At 37.4% G+C, this 22,532-nt stretch overlaps 1 protein-coding gene across 1 annotated transcript in view; it reads right to left on the reverse strand.

The window, feature by feature from the left end:
• Positions 1-22,532, reverse strand: part of RXFP1 (relaxin family peptide receptor 1) — a 123,180-nt gene that overhangs the window by 47,584 nt on the left and 53,064 nt on the right. Inside the window, exons 3-5 of the mRNA XM_017859715.1 lie at positions 12,460-12,558; positions 7,982-8,087; positions 2,270-2,341 (exon numbers count right to left, since the gene is read on the reverse strand). Coding sequence (XP_017715204.1) covers positions 2,270-2,341; positions 7,982-8,087; positions 12,460-12,558 — 277 coding nt within the window. The remainder of the gene's footprint in view (positions 1-2,269; positions 2,342-7,981; positions 8,088-12,459; positions 12,559-22,532) is intronic.

Below are 22,532 nucleotides of genomic sequence, written 5' to 3' on the forward strand. Positions count from 1 at the left end.
ACCTTCTTCCAAAACTGTTTGGGGAAATTTACAAGGAGTAAAAGTGGCGAAAGTTGAACACATAAATAAAAATAATCAGGACTAGAAGAATATAAATTAGATTGGAAGGTCAAGACAAGAATGCAGGCTTACACAGTTAACTAAAGTAATACTGAAAATACGACCTTGAGTTAACTGGAGGTCAAAGGAAATGGGTACCAGAGTACACGCTATTGCATCACTGCACACACACAAAGGTTTGCACTTCCACGTGTACTTGCCCCAGACTGTGGGAATGATAAAGTAAGGACTTCAAGGCTGCCTTCTTGTTCTGAGTGCAGGTCACCACTGTTCTTTAGAGTGTCCTGAAAGTTTGTATGTAATTTGTTATAACTTTTAGAAGCAATAAGAAAGAAATCAATATGAGCGAACATTCGGTTAATTAGAAATTTTGACTGAAAAGTACCCTATTTCTCCAACATGCAAGAACATCTAACTTTGATTGTGAAATGTTATAAAATTTATTATGGGCTGGGTGAAGTGGGTTATGCCCATCAACCCAGAGCTTTGGGAGGCCAAGGCAGGAGGATCATTTGAAACCAGGAGTTTGAGAACAGCCAGGCAGGGCAACATAGTGAGATCCTATCTCTAAAACAAAAAAACAAAAACAACAACAAAAAAATAGCCAGGTGTGGTGGCACATGCCTGTAGTCTTAGCTACCTAGGAGTCTGAGGTGGGAGGATCACTTGAGCCCAGGAGTTTGAGGGTGCAGTGAACTATGATCATACCACTGCACTCCAGCCTGAATGACAGAGTGAGACCCTGTCTCTTAAAAAATAATTGTTATGCAACCGAACCTGATATGCTGTGGGCCCAATCATGTAGTAGGTAATGAATGGTTCTCATTTATCACGTATTTGTTTGTTTATTGCTAGTGCCATAATGATCTACTAAGGAATAGATTGCATTGCCTGGAGGTCTAAAGGTATAGACTTTAATAACCAATTAGAAATTTTTAAATAATTAGGCTATTTTGATAATTTTGTTATATGGAACAAATTGGTCATTCAGGAATTAATTCATCCACATTAGTATGGTGGTTAGTTCAAAATTATTCATCCACATTAGTATGGTGCACAATGTTTGTTGTGCAAAAATGCTAAGCCACTGAATTATATAAATCTTAATTTTGATATTTAGATTTGTAGTCTAGCTCCTTTAAATCAAGTGGACATAAGGTGATGCTACAGAAAAATTCTTCAGTTTCCAGAAATCAGAAAATAGCATAAGTCAGTGTACTCTTGAAGTTTTGTCAGGTCTAATTGTGATAACTTCTCTTTTGACTGATAAATGTTCAGAATGAAATTTTGAAAAGTCATTTTATTAGAATTTCTATTTTCAAATATGAAATAGATACTTCTGCAGACTATCTGGGTTTTAGAACATTTCACTGAAGGAAGTGGGTTAATTTTCTTCTGATTCCACTCAATTTCCATCTGTTAGCTTTAAAATGTGCAAATATATATTAATTTATCAGGTTTCCCTATTGGAAAACCAAAACAAGAACCAATCTCTATTGGTATAAAAATGAAACAATGAATCCTGAGATATTTCTTAGTGTGATTTAGGTACAGAGTATCTAAACCCAACAATTCACCATAGGACAACATAATTTAGTCACAAAGTTGACCTAAATAACAGGTAAACATCACGTGGGCTAGTGTGGATTTTGAGAGTTCTGAAGGGAAGCTAACAGGTCAGATGCTACTCAAGGCCAAAATAAAACCCAACTCACAAGGCAGATGTGAAAACAGCATCAAGTCTCCAAGACATGCTCAGAGGTTTCAACTCACAGTGACTTGCTATTTTAGGTAGAGAATGAATTTGAAAACATATGGAAGAAAAGTCTTTACTTTCTTGATGGTAGATCTGGCAAAAGATCATTACATTTTTCTCTAAGATGAGCACTGAAGTGTTCCATGCCAGAATAATGCAGAGATAAAAGCTTCTAAGTATCTCCATTTTGGGGGAGTGTGGTAGGAGGATTCACAGCACACATGTTCCAGTTCCTTTGGAAACAGGTGTTTGAAATTTTTCTAGAATGGTTTCTACAATTACTCAGAAAAAAAAAGTGCTACCCGGAAGTCTTCAGTTAACAGCTAAATACTTCCCTGAATAGGGATTAGACATAAGCCGTGGAATAGTGTTGGTGTTCACAGAAGCGGGAAGAAACAGATATGCCCAAATATGCTAGTTAATTTTAATACCAGGAATTAAGTGTTTTCTTACAGCTTCTGAAGATCATGATAATTCTTGAAGCAATCAGGAGGAAGCTTTCTTATTAAGTTCCACTGAAGTGACCTGAAATAAATGTAAATTTTGGTTCTTAAAGTTGTTTTTTCTTTACTTTTAAATTACAACAATAGGGATAATTATAAACTATTTACTTTAGTACTAGCTTTCAGGAAATATTTTGCTTCATGATTATCTCTCTCATATTTATCATATCACTTGAACTAGGTCCAGCTGTTAGTTTTGCACTATTAAAGCTCTTCATATTTTCTTAATATGACAAAATTGTTAAAATTCTGACAAAAATGTTAAAAAATAGAATTGAAAAAATTGATTTTCAGTTATGTTTTCTTTCCTATTTGTATTTAATAAACATCAGAAGGCATCTCAGTTTCTGAGTGACAATAAAAGAGTGTTTTCGGTTTAAAAAACACTTTCCACTTTCCAGAAATTAAATACTGTATATCTCAATATTTCATTGCTCACAGTCCACCACCTTAAAATTAGTTATGAAGGAAAACAGCAATTGGTACCTATAACTGGATCATCTTTATTCAGTAAGTGATTCCATTTCAACTTCTAAGAAGTTGTAAAGAAAGATTTTCTTTTGTATCACAATTTAATAAGCAGTTTGATGCAGACCAGATCTGTGTAATTGTGGCGGTACTGGAAAGGTCCCAAGCCCTTAAGTTTTTGTTTTAGAATAGCAATGTAATGTAGAAAAAGCAAAATAAATGAAACAATAAAAAAACCAAAACCAGTGTAGCTGGGGTTCCTGGCATGAATCACACACAATCTTTCCAAGTCAGTTTCTTTAACTGTGAAACGAGGGATTTGGATTACTTGGTATCTAATAATATATTATTAGTACTATCATTATATAGTACCATGGAGCAGATACTAATAAGTGAGCAACAGGCTGCATTGTCTGGAGGTTAACTTAACTCAGGTTAAGACAGTTTTATACAACACGCACTAACAATGTTTAGGTTTTGAAGCGGTGTTGCTTAAACTTGGTGATGAATCCTTCTTAAAAACAAGTTTCTTGGACTCTTTGGAACACATTTTTGGAACCTAATTTGAGAAACACTGTTCTGGAGTCTAGAAGACCATGTACTCTGAATGAAGGTGAGAAATGGTTCTTAAAGAAGTAAAAAAAAAAAAAAAAAATTAAAAAAAATCTTACTTTTTAAATGTATAATGCACAGATATACACAAGAACATATATCATATATCTGTATTATTATTATTACTATTATTATCGAGACGGAGTCTTGCTCTGTGGCCCAGGCAGGAGTGCAGTGGCACGATCTCGGCTCACTGCAACCTCTGCCTCCCGGGTTCAAGTGATTCTCCTGCCTCAGCCTCCTGAGTTGCTGGGATTACAGGCACAGGCCACCACACCTGGCTAAATTTTTTATTTTCAGTACAGACGGGGTTTCACCATGTTGGTCAGGCTGGTCTCGAACCTTGTGATCCACCTGCCTCGGCCTCCAAAAGTGCTGGGATTACAGGTGTGAGCCACTGAGCCTGTAGTACATCTGTAGTATACTACAGTATACTGTATTATTATATATATAATATCTGTAGTATTAAAATTTCACAGGAGGGGGAAAATAGAAAAAAAAAAGTCTAGACAGGCTTCCTGAGGGAAGGGAAACAATAACGAAAGAAAAAAAGTTAAAAATCACTTTTCTAGACTACGCATATCAGATACTTAGTGGCTTTTTAAATAAATAATACCAAAGGCTGATTAACAAGTAATTCCCTCTTGAAACTACTCTCAGTTGCTGGCTGTCACCAAATATTATTTCCTTGTATATATTAACTAATAGAGGATCTCTTCTCTGCTAATGATTCTGACTTGACTTAGATTCCAAATTCTGCTTATACCCTGTTTAAATGTTTATATTGTGTTCATGATAAATTGTTAAATATTTGGATTTGGCTGGGCGGAGTGGATCACACCTGTAATTCCAGTACATTGGGAGACCGAGGTGTGAGGATCACTTGAGCCCAGGAGTTCAAGACCAGCTTGGCAACATAGTGAGATCCACCCACCATCTCTACAAACAATTAAAAAAATTAGCTGGGCATGGTGGTGCATGCTGGTAGTCTCAATGACTTGGGAGGCTAAGGCAGGGGGATCACCTGAGCCTCAGAGGTCAAGACTGCTGTGAGCTGTGACTGCACCACTGCACTCCAGCCTGGGGGACACAGTGAGACCCTGTCTGTTTACAAAAAACAAACAAACAAACAAAACTGAGTTTAAGGATATAGATGAAAGTTTAGTGTGTTCTTAAAAAATGTATTCCGAGAATCGCTCGAACCTGGGAGGCAGAGGTTGCAGTGAGCCAAGATCGTGCCACTGAGCTCCAGCCTGGGTGACAGAGTGAGACTGTCTAAAATAAAAAAGTGTTCATTCATTCATTGATTATCTCAAAAAAACGTGTCGAATGCCTGCCATTTGCACATGTTGAATACCTGCTTTTAAGAAGTGTATACTGTATTTGGACAAATTATGCTTTATCTATAAACAGAGAATTTTCTTTGAATAATAACTTCAGTCTTACAGCCCAGGGCTAAAGAGGCAACCAACTTCTTTTGTTTTTATTGTATTTATTTATAAATTCATTTCAATAACATTTATTTAGGGATTATTAGACTCTATTAGGAACTTTGGAGGATATATAGGCCATGGCATTTTCCTTTTTCAGGTAGATAATAGGACCTGACTCACTATAGTATAAGCAAGAATGTTTAGTATACATAAAAGAGACACAAGTGAGGTTCTATGAGAGAACCCAAGAGGAAGAGGTTAATTGCACTTGAAGGAGGAGAGTTACTATAGAGGAAAGTGAGGCACATTGAAAGACCTCTAAATAATGGTACTTAAAAAGTTGGGTTTTTATTAACAGTGTCTAGGATTTATAGGTTGCTTCTTTCTAAATGACATAAAATATTTTGACAAACAACATTCTCTATATTTCACAGTATCCTACTGGGATAGAAAGAGGTAGATGCTGTTATTCTCATTGACTAGAACAACCCAAAATACTTTATAACAAATCCTTATATTTAAAAATTTGACATTCCAACTTTGATTGCTCGCAGAGTCAAAGAGGGTGTGTGTTTGTGTGTGTGTGGGAGAGAAATGGCCTCGTTTAATCATTATTGTCAAAGCTAGCTCTAGTTTTTATAAAGGAAGTTCTTCGTATTAGATCATATAGTTCTAGTGATTAAATTCCAGGATCTTAAAGCCAAGTCTCAAATAGTCAAAATTAGTGTTTATCCAGCTAGAAAAAAGTAAAAATAATCATATTTATGTTTGCCCATTTTGTTCATTAGCATTTATGTGAAATGTATTAAAAAATCCCAACTTCAATAAACATTACTGGGAGTATTAACTTCTTTGATACTTATAGATGGTTCAGTCCTCTTCTGATATTTCCCTGTAACAGTTCCAACTCAAAGTCTGGAAAAAACTGACTAATGAAATTTGATATTTACTTTTTAATGTATTTGCTATAAAGCATAGGGTTCTTTTTCTGTATGGAACTGAACAAACAGACTGGGACTAGGTATGAGTCTAAGCCAGTGTTCTGCAGAGAAAAGTATAAATGGACAACTGGAATCAAGTGGCTCAACCTAAAGCACAAGAGAATGCTATTTTTTGAACAAAAAATAAAATAAAATAAATTGTAGACATAAACTCCTGAGCTTTATTCCTATATCTCCAAATGCCTGTTGGAGATTTCCACTGAGTGACCTGTTAATCTCACATTGGAAAAAACATCTAACATCAGAGTCCCAATCTTCCTCAGTTACTGCCACCAAGTCTCCCCATTCTCTGATCACACTGTTGCTTAGAACGGAAACCTTGAAGTCATCTTTGACTCCTCCTTTCTTGCCTTCTTGCAGACAGTCACTTACAAGGACCTGGTCCCAGTTTTTTGTTTATACCAGGGGTTCAAAACTGGTAGGTCACAGTTTTCTGCCCACATCTCTTTATTACGTATGTGTATATTAGATTATGATACTTTTTAAAATTGAATGGAAATTAATTCAATGATTCATCCTTTGTGTGAGGCATGCCCTCTCTAGTTCGCCGCTGTCTCTGTTCTTTATTTTACAAATGTTGGTTGAATTGTTAAAGAATGGATTCAAATCTTACTCGTGGGAAAATGAAAAATGAAATTGGCTGCATCAGAATATCCTTTGATTTGGATTTTCTAGTAATTTGATACAGCGGTGGAGAAGGATTATGATTTTTTTCTCTGAAAATAGAATGCAATTATCATAAATTTTTTTGTTTGTTTGTTTGAGACAGGGTCTCACTCTGTCATCCAGGCTGGAGTACAGTGGCTTGATCACAGCTCACTGCAGCCTTGACCTCCCAGGCTCAAGTGATCCTCCTGCCTCAGCCTCCAAGTAGCTGAGACTATACATGTGGGCCATCATACCTGGCTAATTTTTATTTTTTTTGTAGTGATGGACTGTCTCTGTGTTGCCCAGACTATTCATAATTTCCAGTTAGAATTTAAAACAGAGAAGTGTTCCATAGGACCTCAGGTTCTTTTGGGGGATTATTACTTTTTTCTAGCAGTACTAATTGCTATGAGAAAGAGCCGCGGTGGGGCAAGAAGAGGATAGAATACTGAAGAGCTCTTCTTTTCCTTAGTTCAAGTGGAAATGTTCCCTCTTTTGGAAAACCCTGCTGATATTTTCAGTTCATATTCCCTGGCCACCGCAAATTGGGTAAACTTCCCAGATCTTTGAATTCAATGGAACCACTATGCACAGGAACTCTGAGTTGTAGCTCTTACCTCATATATCAAGTATTTCAATTGCTGTATTATGTGGCCTGGTTTGAAAATGGTAACACTTGTCAATATTCATAAACTCAAGAATTACTCTTATTTTGTCCTCATATACCCAAAAGTGAGAGCCACAAGGCACTAAGGCATCTAGATGAAAAAAGAAACTCAGCAAAAATATTGGATTAAAATAGTTGTCCTCCACTAATTTCTTGTAAAAAAGTTTCAGTCAAATGTATATGTTTGTGTTGCTGAAGTTTGTTGAATTCAAATTAGTACTAGAAACTAACACTACAGGTACTAGAAATCAACACACCACTTATGGTGATAATTTTTTTTACATACGCAAGTTTGAATTCCTTAAGAAAACAACAACATTAACATCTATGACTCATAAGGTGATTCAGAACAGATTTTAAATATGACATTTTGGGGGGGATATCTTATCCGATTTACCTTATTTTCTTTTTTAACTTACACATCAGATTATATTAAAATGTCGGTCCAATAAATTCTAAAAGAATTCTTTCAATAAATGTCAAATGAAAATTCTATGTAATAGGAAAGCTCTATGTAATAGTTTAATTAGAAGCCATTTTTTTCTTTAGTAGCACACGCAATTGATTACTTTTTTTGTTTACATAAAATATGGTGATACTCCATACCTCACAGGATTATTATGAGGGGTTAAATAGCTAATATAAAGAATAATTTAAGGTAGGGTCTAGCATTTAGTAAATGCAAAATAAATATCAGTAATTATACCTGACCCAGGAAAAATGACATCATCTTGGAATAAAAATACATTACTAATAATGATATGGTCTTAATTATAATACAATTTTACAGGTGCTACCTGGCTGTCAGGATGAAGTCATTCTTTTCTACTTACATTGCAGTCACATTTGAAGAAACTGATGGAACAGCTCGTAAATTGGTTTCATCACAGTCAAGCTCCAGACCTTGGCAAAGACATTGCACTGGCACAGAACCGACCACTGAATCAAGGGGCATTGGTAAGGCATGATGACATGAGGGGCCAGGAAGAGGAGGGTAATGAAAAGAAAGAAATGAAAAGCTATGAGAAAATCATTTAGTACAAAAGCATATCATGTGCTACCTAGGCAATTTAGGCAATGCTTTAAATTAAGGTTTCAAAGTTTGCTTTTAATTTAACCTTGAAATGATGGTAGAGCATTAACATTTGGAAACACACACTTACCAGCTCATGCATTTTTTAAAAATAGCAGACTATTCTCCATTCATTGCAAAATGAATGAAATAATCTGCTCTTATACCACTAAGGATTGACATGATAATGTGTGACGAGGCTTAATGTTCATATTACGACTGCCACTTAAAAATAAAGTATTTATTTTAGCATAATCAAAACCTTTAAAGGAGGAATAAATCACTTTTAACTAGCAAGAATGAGAACTAAAGGCAAATGATAGTGTCAAATAGTTTTTTTTTTTTTTTTTTTTTTTTTTTTTTTAAATCAGGAGTTCTTCCAAATAATTCTTTAAAAAAAATCTCTTAAATAGGGGTAAAGGATGAATAAAAGTTTATTTATGGGAGTGACAATTTTTCTCCTTAGGATTCTATTTTCACTGACGTTGGGTGTTGGAAAGAGAGGGAGAATGAGGTGTATGACCTTGGCTATCTTGTGAGGCTGTAGCGATAGTGTTAGGATGTGAGTCAATACATCTAAAGTCTATTAGAGATTTGCAATGATGTATTCATATAGCTAAACAGAATAATGAGATTATTATTTAGGATAATAAATATAGTTTGATTCCTGCTCCAATGGGGAATGGCCAATTCCTGAGAGCAAGGAGAAATGTTTACCCCCTCCACATTGACTTCTGGAACCCTGACCTATACCGCAGGGGTTATAGACTCCAGTGTCTCCAATGGTCAGGCAATGTCACTGTAGACTGTGTCCAGATGTCCAAGTGCAACAGCTTCTCCCATCTGTTGCCATATGAGAATAGGAACATGTGTAGCTACGTCTACCAACTTCCTCAAAGAAGCCAGAAATACAATGTTTTATATATGACTATTTAAAAACTGATATTAGCTAACTGAAAACATTTAAAAATATTGGACAAACAAAACTGTCTATGAGAGTTTTCTGTTTGTAGGCTTCCAGTTTCTGACCTTTATGGTGAAACTTGCAGAGAGCAGGCAAGTGTCTCAGTGGCTAAGCGGAGACCTCTGTGAATGACTGTTCATAAGGAGCTTTTTGGCTCAGATATGGGGTGACATGTGTTCTTCCTCTCTTCCCAAATATCTCCAGAGACTTCTTTTCAGGGTTACAAGAGATCAGGACCATAACCTAGATTTAGTGTTTAATATAAACAGAGTATCTGCCAAGAACTTTAAAACAGTTTTATGGTTGCAAGTACCCACTTTGGTTGTGGATGTCTAAAAACTGATGCTGTCTCTTTAAGTTAAAATCATATCTCATGTGAGTCTATGTGTATGCTGTGGGGATGGGATGGAGAAGGTTGGGAAGGAAGATGAAGGCCTGGAGAATGAAGTAGGAAGGGCAGAAACGGAGGGCAGTCAAATTAGCGCTAACACCAATGCATTTTTTTCATATATAGAGACTACATTAAGATAATCCATAGACATTGATTACAGGGTTATCTGCAATAGGGAAAAATGAAAAAACAACATGTAAATATCCAACAGCCAAGCAATGATTAAGGAAATTAGGTCACTTACAAAATATACTATTACATGGTATATTTTAAAAGATGTTGTAGTAATATGGATACCTGATTATGCTGAAATGCTAATTGAAAATTTGATAAAAATGGTTTGTATAGGAAATTTCAACTATGTTAAAATAAAAAAAGACGAGTAATGCAGTAGCAAGTTAATGCTGGTAGCTTCTGAATGGTCAAATTATGGTTGAGTAAGTAATGCTTTTGAAATCTCTATACTTTTCAAATCCTTTAAACTTAAATTTTTAAAATTATTGGTTCATTATAGGTATTATATTTTCCATGATATTGCTCTTAGAGATGACTTTAATAATGTGAATTCTGCACATTATTTTATCTAGTCAAAAAATGATTATAAGCTTTGCTCAGTTTAATTTCCAATCAATTCCTATAATAATCTGCTTCAAATAAGGTGGGACACTAGGAACCTTAACTTCAATTTTAACCGCAAGTTTTACACTACACTTGCCATTCTATTTTACACTGTTTACAAGTTTGAAAAATATATTTAGTTATTAGCTACACTCCCCTCCCACAAATTGTCTTTAAATAACTTTAAATGATATATTTGTTTTTGTTAAGTACTGACGAAAAAAATTACTTCTTTTTTTTTAATACAACATTTATTACATAGCCTCATTCGTTTTATGTAATTATACTTGTGACAAATGTCTTCCAGGGTGCAGGATCAGGCAAAAATATATTTCTCTTGCTGACTTGTCTGGTTTTTCTCTATTTGTTTGTTTTGCTTTACAAACTATGAGAGTTATGTAAGCCATTATTTTCTCTCTTGGACTTAATGGCTATGAAATTCATAACTATGCTTTGGATGAAGTCACTGAACTTCTCTCAGGAAGGATTTTCTTAATTTTTCTCTGTCATTTGCTTTCCATTCACCACTGAACTTTTGTCTTTTATATCATGTTAATGGTTTAAGGCTTTTAGTAGCTGTATTTTAATTGCTAGTTGCTGAAAATCCTTTTGGGAATAAAGTGAGGTATTAAAAGATTCAATTAAAATTTAAGAAATAGACTGGGTGCGGTGGCTCACACCTGTAATCTCAGCACTTTGGGAGGCTGAGATGGGTGGATAACCTGAGGTCGGGAGTTCAAGACCAGCCTGACCAACGTGGAGAAACCTTGTTTCTACTAAAAATACAGAATTAGCCAGGCGTGGTGGCACATGCCCGTAATCCCAGCTGCTTGGGAGGCTGAGGCAGGAGAATCACTTGAACCTGGGAGGTGGAGGTTGCAGTGAACCAAGATCATGCCACTGCACTCCCCAGTCTGGGCAATAAGAGTGAAACTCCATCTCAATAAATAAATAAATAAATAAATAAATAAATAAATAAATAAAATTAAGAATAAAAGAAAATATATGATAAAAGAAAAAAACTCTTTTGAGCCAACATGGCTTAATTCAAAAATATACTAATTCAACTGGGCTTTAAAATTCAACTGGGTTTTACTGTAACCATAATCAATCCATGAAATATGTACGTTCCTGGGCAGATACAAAGATGAAAAATAAAACAAAACATCTTATCTGTAGCCTCCCATATAGACTTCAGTAATAATTTATTGAGTGCTCACTATGTGCAAAGCACTATTTTAGGCACTAGAAGAGCAGCAAAAAAGAATAAGCCAAACAAAGTACCTATTGTCAGAGTGCTTAGGATCTGATGAGATAATTCATACACCACCACAACCAGCACCACTACCACCAGCAATTATGATAGTACCACTTCGGAAAATAACACAGAGTAAGCTAATAGAGTAACGAGGGGAGGGCTGAGGACGCTGCTGTTTTATACAGTGTTATCAGTGCAGGCTTCCTTGATTTGAACAGGGCCCTAAATAAGGTGAGGGTCACCAACTAAGCAGACACATGGGAGAAAGTTTCTGAAAGAACAGTCTGTATAGAGGCTGTGATATGGAGCCATGTTTGGAATGTCAGAGGAATAGCAAATATGTCTTGCTTTTTAACCAAGGTTTTGAAAAGCTAGGGTTAAAATGACAGCTCCAAGGCACAGATTTACATTTGCATAATTTATTAGAACAGACAACATTTATTTAAGAGGAGTTATTTTCATGTCTTTCTGATCTAAAATATTATAGTTAATCCTCGGGTTTATACCCTTCCACACCCCTCCAGTGTTTTTGTAGGTTTTCAGTGTATGACTGAACATAGTGGGTTATAATGAATAAGGGTTTTGCAGCTCAGAAGAGTTTTTTTAGCAAACATTAAAATCCGAACAGCTTTTCTGCCCTGTCTACTTTCTGTTTTCTTTACATCACATTTCATAGAGATTGTGAAAAGAGAACTCAATTAAAATAACATCTTTGAACATCCTTGACTGACATTGGTTTTGTTCACAACAATATCTGACACCATTTATTACTTTTATACTTAAGATCCCCAAGTCTTTTTTGAAATAAATTTTCCTAGTGAAAGTTGTATATTTAATAGAGTTTGCAGTTAGAAAACTATAATTGACCTCTTACAAATTTGGAAGTTTCTTTAATTAAAAATGATTTCAGATTGAGATGCAATCTTTTTTTTTAATGATGAATCAAACTTTTAAACAATGGTGTCTTATGAACTCATGGAAAAGGAAATAACTGCTCCGATTACTTACAACATTCAGGTGTTTCTGCCTCAAAGGGATATGGGGAAGTCATTTTGGAGTAACTGGCAAAATATTTGTCAAATTGCAGAGACCATCCATTGTTGTCTCCTAAAATAAAAATCGGAGAACAGAAAAGTTCAAGAAACTGAAATATTCTGCTATATTGTGGGGAAATAGGTCCTCTCTTTAAAACAGTCCAGTGGTTCTCCAATGTAGCGAGACAAACATTATCTGGAAACTTGCTATAAATGTGCATTTGTGGACCCCCACCTGGAGATTCTCATTTTACAGGTCTGAGATGGGCTCCCTAGTCACCATTTTAAATTTAATTTAATTCTTTAGATTGAAAAAATTTTGGTGGAGTAAATTATGACAAAGCTATTCTCCAGTTTTTTTTCATTTGTTTTTTGTTTTTGAGACAGAGTCTTGCTTGGTCGCCTAGGTGGAGTGCTGTGGTACGATCTCAGCTCACTGCAACCTCCACCTCCCTTGTTCAAGTGATTCTCCTGCCTCAGCCTCCCAAGTAGTTGGGATTACAGGAACCTGACACCACATCTGGCTTTTTTTTTTTTTTTTTTTTAGTAGAGATGGGGTTTTCACCATGTTGGCCAGGCTGGTCTCTAACTCCTGGCATCAAATCCGCCTGCCTCGGCCCCCCAAAGTGTTGGGATTACAGGCGTGTGCCATCACGCCCTGACTATTCTCTGTTTTTAACAAGCACTATAGGTGTTCCTGAAGCAATTAATATTTTGACCACATTTTAAGAAGCAGTATTATAGACATAGCCAAATATGGCACACTGTTCTTAGCATTTTACAATAATTATGTTTCCCTACATCTTCTTCAATCTCTAAAACTGATGTTGGAGATGTATAAACATGGCCAGACAGCCATGATGACTAACTTTTTTTATGTTATAATATATATATACTTTTTTCAGACGGAGTTTTGCTCCTGTAGCCCAGGCTGGAGTGCAATGGCACTATCTTGGCTCACTGCAACCTCTGCATCCCAGGCTCAAGTGATTCTCCTGCCTCAGCCTCCCGAGTAGCTAGGATTCCAGGCACCCGCCACCATGTCCAGCACATTTTTGTATTTCTAGTAGAGACGGGGTTTCACCATGTTGGCCAGGCTGGTCTGGAATTCCTAACCTCAGGTGATCTGCCCGCCTTGGTCTCCCAGAGTGTTGAGATTACAGGCGTGAGCCACTGTGCCTGGCCGATTAGCTTTTAAGAAAGAAAGAAAACATGACTGGCATGATCTCATTTGTTTTCTCTTTTTCTTTTTTGAAAGGCACCATGGTATCTAAAGTGATTATTCTCTGAGTGCTTATATATATATTTCTATATTTTCGTATTTGTATTTTAAACCCCTATGTCACTTTTAAAACGTAGATTTTATTCATGGGGTAAAAGGAAGACAATTTTTCTCACAAAATTCCTAATGATCTTTTAGTTACTTTTAAACATAAGAGACAGCGCAGCCAAGCATGTGATAGAGTGGACTAGCGAACAGGGATGAAGAAGCAGTTTCTCTGGAGATCTCTGCACATGGTACAAGCCTTCATTCTCTTGGTAGGGGTTTGTATGGGATCTTCTCTAGACCTTCTAAATTTTTTCCTGAATGCTGCCAGAACTCCCTAAGGATGCCCAAACATATGACCAGAAAGTGAAGTTATAAAAGTTTGTCCTGTTTCTGTAAGTTAGTAGTAAGTCTAGTATTGATTTCTTTAAAATTTTAAAATTAAAAAATTTTTGAGACAGCGTCTTGCTTTGTCACCGAGGCTAGAGTGCAGTGGTGCAATCTCAGCTCACTGCAGCCTCTCCCTCTTGAGCTCAAGTGATCCTCCTCCCTCAGCCTCCTGAGTAGCTGGGATTACAGGTTGCACCACCATGACTAATTTTTTTTTTTTTTTGTAGAGATGGGGTTTTGCTGTGTTGCCCAGGCTGGTCTTGAACTTCTGGGGTGAGGTGATCCACCTGCTTTGGCCTTGAAAAGTGCTGGGATTATTAGGCATGAGCCACTGCAGACTTCTGCATGGGACTCTAGCAGGCCACCAGTAACTTCGTGGACAAGGGACAACACCCCAGAAACCAGCAAATGCCAGCCCCTGGACACCCAGGAAAAAGTTCACGGTGCCTGCCCAACCCTTAATACACGCATCAGTTGATATGTTAGGCAGATAAACAGAAGGAGGAGGAGATTTGAAAGATTCAGCATATATAGCCAAATAGAGACTAAAACTTCCTGAGACTGTGGTGGCTTTTGTGAATGTTTGCTCCTCCTTTATTCTACCTCCACTTTAGAATGCTTTCGTATTCTTTAGAAGTTGGTAACTTAAATATATGTTTTCCAGATCCCAAGCAGCCAGGATTCTTGTTATAGATAAGCTTCTACCAATTGGATGCACTCTTATAAGACCTGAGGTTTGTACACACCAGCCTCACGGATATCTAGTGGTAGTTGGGGCAGTTACTGCAGTCAGCCTCAGGCATCCAGTTTCATGGATGTAGAGATGAATAGCAGTAGCAGTTGTGACAGAAGCAGATGCTTCTTGATCTTGGGCTTCAACTACAGTGGTATATTCCCTACCTCTGACTCCTGCGTCTGCAGCCTTTAAAATGATTCTACAAACACATTGTTTCTTGTATAAAAAATATATTTTTTTTCTTAAGCTTCTCTTTCCCAAAAATATCTAGAGTGGTTTCTGTTTCCTCCTTCCAGAAGGGGTTACAGATAACAGACTCTCAGACATCTCAAGGATGGAAACATTGGATGGGTTATCTATTCCGCTTCTTCTTACAGATAACGGCAATCATGTTATTATTAGAACATGAGACTCTCATAATTAATGGTATACAGTGACAAAAAGAAGCCACTTAAATTATTGCTATGGTTTCCTGGAATGATGTGTCTGTTCGAAGGCTAGGCTCTGGCAAAGTTCTTGCTATGATAAATCATTAGAACGAGAATGAGAAATTTCAAGGGTTGTGAAGTGGGACTGCAGAAGAAATAGCTCTGGAGAGATTAAAGAAAGGAAACAGCTGGGCATGGTGGTTCATGCTTGGAATCCCAGCACTTTGGGAGGCCAAGGCGGGCAGATCACTTGAGATCAGGATTTCGAGACCAGCCTGGCCAAGGTGGAGAAACCTCCATTAGAAATACAAAAATTAGCCGGCCATGGTGATACATGCCTGTAATCCCAGCTATTTGAGAGGCTGAGGCGTGAGAATCGCTTGAACTGGGGTGGCAGAGGTTGCAGTGAGCTGAGATCACACACTGCACTCCAGCCTGGGTGATAGAACTACCCTCAGATAATCTTTTATCTCTTGTGGCCTTAGCTCAGGACTGATGTACCTCTACATTATATAGAATCTGATCCTATGGGTTGTTAAGTTACAATGTAAGTTGAATTCACATTTTATCATATCATTAACTTTTTTATTTTTATTTTTGAGACAGGGTCTCACTCTGTTGCCTAGGTTAGAGTGCAGTGGTGCAATCATAGCTCACTGCAGCCCCAAACTCCTGGGCTCAAGGGATCCTCCCACCTCAGCCTCCTGAGTAGCTGGGACTATAGATGCATACCACTATGCCCAGCTAATTTTTTATTTTTGTAGAGATGGGGGTCTCCCTGTGTTGTTAAGGCTAGTCTCAAACTCCGGGCCTCAAGTGATCCTCCCACCTTGGCCTCCTAAAGTGCTGAAATTATAGGTGTGGGCCACTGTGCTCAGTTTGTCATATCTTTTAAGTGAACATTAGAACACAAGAACAAGGTGAGAGGGACCTTGTGAATTGCACTGGGACATTTGCGTGTGTTCAGTTGAATTTGACCACTCTAAATCCCCTTCCCACAAAATCTCCCTTGCAAGCAAAAGCAGCTCCCCTTTCCTGTCTGATGAGGTTAGTAGTAGTTTGTTTGAAGACACATGAGTTACTTTACTTGAGGTAAAAAAGTTGCCAACTCTCCTCAGGCCCTTTCATTACCAGGCTTCTTTGCTTCTCAACCTATTATAAGTGGAGTCAGACCCCAGCATGCTGCAGAACACAAATTAGACTTGGAGAAGACTGACATACCAAAAGATTTTGCTATTTTATATAAGCAGAAACCCAAGGAATTTGTATGGGAATGGTTTCTACAAGCATTAGACCAGGAAGTAGAAATATAGCTTTAGGTTGGGCAAAGCTAATTGATCTGGGTATCTGATATGGTCTGGCTCTGTGTCCCCACTCAAATCTCACCTTGAATCGTAATAATACCCATGTGCTAAGGGTGGGACCAGGTGGAGATAATTGAATCAGGGGGCGTGTTCCCCCGTGCTGTTCTCCTGCTAGTGAGTGAGTTTTCATGAGATCTGATGGTTTTATAAGGGGCTTCTCCCTTTATTTGGCCCTCATTCTCTCTCCTGCTGCCCTGTGAAGAGGTGCCTTTGGCCACGATTGCAAGTTCCTGAGTCCTCCCAAGGCATGTGGAATTGTGAGTTAATTAAAACTCTTTTCTTTATAAATCACTCAGTTTCGTGTATTTCATCATAGTAGACTAAGAACAGACTAATACAGTGACCTCCTGGAGTTTCTGGATTCCGTGTGTTAGCTCAAGCAGTAGTTTTCCTAGACTGTCGACTGAAATCTGAACCCAATGCTGACCTAGGCTAAATGAAATTGAGGGGCAAATGCATGCAAATGTTGAGTCACCAATGGAACAGATCATGAGGGACAGCCATTGTATTGCACAACTGCAAGGAACCTGTTGTGGAATATGCTGTAGATTGACCCAACTTCATTGGTGTTTTCCTGTGCAGCAGAGACTGAAAAACTTCAGACAACATTTCACACCTCCTGCAGAGCCAGGATTTGGGATGCACTCCCATGTATCTTGGTTAGAAGAGAGGCATAAGGTCATTTTCTTGCTGCTCTGTCTAAAACAGAGACGTAGGAGCAATTGTGGAAGGGGATTTCAGGTACTACCAGCCTTGTGGGTGTCCAGAGAGGCAGCTGTGTTGGGGGCGGGAGCAGCAGCTGTCTCCATTGTCAGTTGCAGCCATGATGGATCCAACAGCATGGATGTCGACCTTGTTTACACCCACTCCTCCAGCCCTTCTGAGAAGATTCTGCTTACCTAATTTCTGTCTAATATACCTAGAGTAGTTTCTAGTTTTTTCCATTTAACAATGATAGATACGGGGAGGCTGATTGAATCAATTGGATTAAAGTACGGCGGAAAAATGATTAGATATTTAGTTAATTTGGGGAGTTCAAGTGGAATCTCATGAGGGGGAACAAAGCAGTGCATTTTTTCTGAACCCATAAATTTAGTGTAGTTTAATTTTGTGGTTTCACTAAAAAAAAAAGTCACGTGGGTTCTGGGGATGGGGTCAAGAGCCTTACAAAGTGTTCTGTTCTACTGGGCTCCGGAATCACCATTTGTTTCCTTGGCTGTCAGGTTTTGAGATTTTGGAAATTTATAGCATTGGATTGTCTTCCTTTCCTAGTTTCGCAGAGTTTTTTGACCTTTCGTCAAGTTTACTTTTGTAAACTTGTTTCATATCTTTAGATAAGGAGAATTCTTTGAGAGATTTTCATTCCTCCTCTTTTAACAGAGAGGTTGAATGTTAGTATTTAGCCCTGAAAGAAGTCATATTTAGCAAATACCCATTATGTTGTGCTGGGTACTCTATTTTATCCTCATGATAACTCTATTTGGTTATTATCATCATCTCCACTTACAAATATATATAAGCAGAAACCCAGATAGAAAATTGATACTGCAGATATAAAACTGATACTGAAGAAGGTTAGGTGACTTGACCAAGAAATAGATTTATTAAAAATAACTAAATAATTAAAATACTAATTATTGTATTTCTTTTCTAGGCCAAAGACATTATTTAATCAGATTACATTCTATCTATAAAATTTCACCTTTTGTGGGACATCAGCTTTAAGTATTTAGCTATTACTATTTGCTGCTTATTTTTCTGTTGTATGTTTCATTTCTGTTATTGAGGCTCTTACATCAGAATTATATGAATTATAAAAAAGTTTATTTAAATAACAACCAGAAGTTGTTATTAACTGGAATTTAAATTCACATTATTTTTCTTTATGAAATCAATGAACGTATTGCAAATCAAGGTATTACTAAAACAATTTAACAAAACATAGTAGTGTTATGAGTGGTTATATGTTTATCGATGCTACAAATAAAGCATGTAAGTAGGTAGGTCAGAGTATGTTGAGGCTTTGAGTATTCATACAAACAGTTTTCGTGCATATCTGCAGAATGTGAGTGAGAAGTGGGCTTGCGAAGGTCTGAAGGCTTCGACCTTGCAGGCTACCAGGGTCTCGCTTCACTCTGTGCACCACGTTCATGTTCCTGTTACTGCCACATCCACCTACCTCAGGATCAGTGATGGATTTTAGGTGAAGTGACAGCATCCCAAACACAGGGCTGTTTTGCAGGTAATGTTTCACTGCTGCTATGAAATTCATGAGATGTGGCTGGATGACTGCCATAGAAGCTGATTTTCTTTCACTCTGCTTCTTTAGCAGATCCTATATTTAACTGAGCTTTTACAAATAGACAACTTCAATTTGAATTTTTTTTTTTTTTTTTTTTTTACCATTAATAGATAATGCCATGCTTAAAACCATGGGCTATGTGCCATTTCCTAATCCTTTGTCCTCACCATTGCTCTCTTGCCCTTCTTCCGTTTTAAGGGGCACACTCTATGTGGCCTCGGTTGTAACATTTTAGTCCAACAGATTCAAGTGATGCAGTTTAAGCTTCTCTTCTCTCTTAATCCTGCTCTCTTTCTCTGGTTTTCTACTGCATTGTATCTTCTCTCTGCTCTCTCTACATACATACACACACACACACACACACACACACACACACACACACACACACAGAAGAAAAATAAGGAGGAGAAACAGATGATGTCAGGATGGAAGCAGGAATTTTAGGCTAGCAGAAAGAAACAGGACAAACCTGTTAATTCTTCCCCAAGTCACAGCATACATTTTGTGTTTATTAAATAGCAACATCATCAAACAAACAAGCCTTTTAGTAATCAGCTTTCACTTTTCTTTCTGCCTTTCCAAAGTATTTTCCTCTTTCTACCCATTACTTCCTCCCACCAGAAGGCAGAAGGCAGAAATACAGAACATGGGAAATGGTGCCAAAATTGCAAAGTTGAGGAGTTAGCATTTTAAAGAAAACAGCTTTTGGTATATGTGTTTCTATATTTTAAATTCCGTGTCCTTCATATTTTAAGGATGTATAGGGCAGTGATGAGAATGTTTTTTCATACTTCGGTAATGATGCTGATGAAATTTATTTTCTGATTTATCTTGAGGCAGTCTAGGGTAGTGGAACAAGCACCACACAGAAGAGAATACTGTGTGGGGGATATGGTTTCCAGTATGTATTGGTAGTGTTGTAAAAATGGCACCAATTAAAAAAAAATTTTACTAAAAAAGAGCTTCTCAGCTAAAATGATACAGACATGCTGTAAATAAAGTTTAAAACATAGATTAAGAAAATCTGGTCTCGCATGCTGCATGAGTTTACTAAATATTTGTTGATTGACTGAATGAATGATTGGATTTCTGTCTTTAAAGACACTTCAGAGAAAGCTCAGTCTCCCTTATGCTGAAATAAAAACTGGGAGCTGGGGCATTTATCAAAAACAGAAATTTACAGGCTCCTCCACTGGAGACTCTCATTTATTTGGTCAGCATGGAGTCTGGGAAATCTGTATTTTTCATAAGTGGCCTAGGTGAGTCTTAAAGTGAGCTTTGGAAGAACTGCATTATGAGATTTGCCATAGTCAACTGGGGTCTTTCTCACATTGCATTGGAGGACAGCTAGAATTTAGTCACATAAAATCCTGTGATTCGGAGTGTATTTCTTTTAAGCAAAGTTGCTGGATGTTGACCATCAAGTAGTTTAAGACACTCAAATAAGATTAATGTGGGTGGCCCCCAACTTAAGGACACTTTGCTTATAACTGTCTTATTATACTTATTGTAATCTGCTTCATGCTATGCTTATTGATGTATATATTTTATCTCCTTATGAGAGTATAGTAGAAAATCTTTTTTACCTATGTATTTTTGTATACCTCAGTGACTACTAAGGTACTTTTATCTTTTTTTTCTCTTTTATCATCCAGCTCAAAATGTCATAAGGTACTTTTAATATCATTGAAATCTAGCTCTTACTAGCCCTCATAAAGTGTTTAAAGTACATAAAATGCATAAACATGATTTCACTTGTACCAAGTATTAGTTATCATTTAGTTTTATGGAAAAGTGGGTTAGGCATACCAATCTGAATTCTGGAGAAGGCATCTCTCTTCCCCATGTTGTTAGATTCCCCTGGCATTGGCACTGGGGGATGAGGACAAAGGATGAGATTTGATTGGGGACAGGAAAGGTCCAAGTTTCTTAGATGCGTTAACTTGTCATAGTGCTTTATCAGGTTTTTCTGAAATAGTTTCTCAGGAGTATCCTTGAGAAGAGAGTTCTATGGTAACACATGTTTGGGAAATGTTGCATCCTCTATCCCTACTTGGAATTAATAATGCATGCTGGTATGATGAAACGAGAACTCAGGCAATAAAGAAATAGCTTTAATTTTGTTTAACGCTTTCTACGTGACACCTATTGGTACATTTTGAAAAATATTTGCTTTTGCATTTGCACAAGAAGACTATCTGTCTAGATCAGTGGTTTTCAAAAGTGTAGATCTGGGACCAGCAGCAGCAGCACCTGGGAACTTGAAAGAAAAGCAAATTCTTGGGCCTTACTTCAGATGCACGGAATTAGAAACTCTGCAACCCGAGAGCCCAGCAATCTGTGTTTTAACAAACCTTCCAAGTGATTAGATGTCTGCCAAAGTTAAAAACTTCTGATTTAGACTAATCATTTTCTCACTGTTATGAATTGGATAATAAAATTGTCTCCACTGGGATGTGAATAATTTCAAAACTTAAGCTAGTTTGATATTCCTCTGGGGTATTTGTTAAAAATACAAATTCCTGGGCTTTACTCGTACTTATTAGATGAGCGTTTCTGGGGTGGGGGGTTAGGACTCAGATCTTTCACAGCCCCCCAGGTGGCTCAGATGCAGGTAGTCCTCAGAAACATTCCTGTCAATTTGCAGGGTCACTCCTGGGCTCCCTGGATGTTTGGTTGAGGGACTTATGTCTCAGTCAGAGGCGAGGCCAGACTGTGATGATGTCATGTTAAATGGTACGATCATTTATGAAAATGAAAGGTTAAATCTGATAGTTTAATAAGTATACATGCTTATTGATTAATGAATAAGTGATTAATTTATAAGGCTTGGATTTATGCAAAGTGGAGCTTTTCTTTTCTTTCTTTTTTTTTTTTTTTTTTTTTTTTTTTGAGACAGTGTCTCACCCTGTTACCCAGGCTGGAGTGAAGTGGCATGATCTCAGCTCACTGCAACCTCTGCCTTCCAGGTTCAAGTGATTCTCCTGCCTCTGTCTCCTGAGTAGCTGCGATTACAGGCACCCGCCACCACACCTAGCTGATTTTTAGTAGAGACAGAGTTTCACCATGTTGTCCAGACTGCTCTCGAACTCCTGACCTCAAGTGATCCACCCACCTTGGCCTCCCAAAGTGCTGGGATTACAGGCGTGAGCCACCACGTCTGGCCCTAAAGTGGAGCATTTCTGATTCTCACATATTTACTCAACTTTCAGTACTCATTCATGGAACACAGTGGAAGATCTTTTGCTCATAAAGTAAAATGAGGTTATTACCTGCAAGAGCAGAGGTGCCCTAGGCCACCGGAGTAAACCTTAGAATGCAGGCTGGCCAGGCAGACGATTCATCAAACTGTGGAGTTTCTTTGAATTTAACAACAACAGCAGTTTGCAGGACAGAATACATATACCTTTTTCTGGGGTCTCAATAGCTTTTGGAGGCAACTCTTTATGGAAATCAAAGGATGTGACATAATCCTGGGCATCTTTTAAAGGAAATTGAGGCCGCTAACAAATTACCTTTTCTTTTTTTTTTTTTTTTTTGAGACGGCGACTCGCTCTGTC

This window comes from Rhinopithecus bieti, unplaced genomic scaffold (assembly GCF_001698545.2).
Source record: "Rhinopithecus bieti isolate Rb0 unplaced genomic scaffold, ASM169854v2 scaffold_50922, whole genome shotgun sequence".
Classification (NCBI taxonomy): Eukaryota; Metazoa; Chordata; class Mammalia; order Primates; family Cercopithecidae; genus Rhinopithecus; species Rhinopithecus bieti.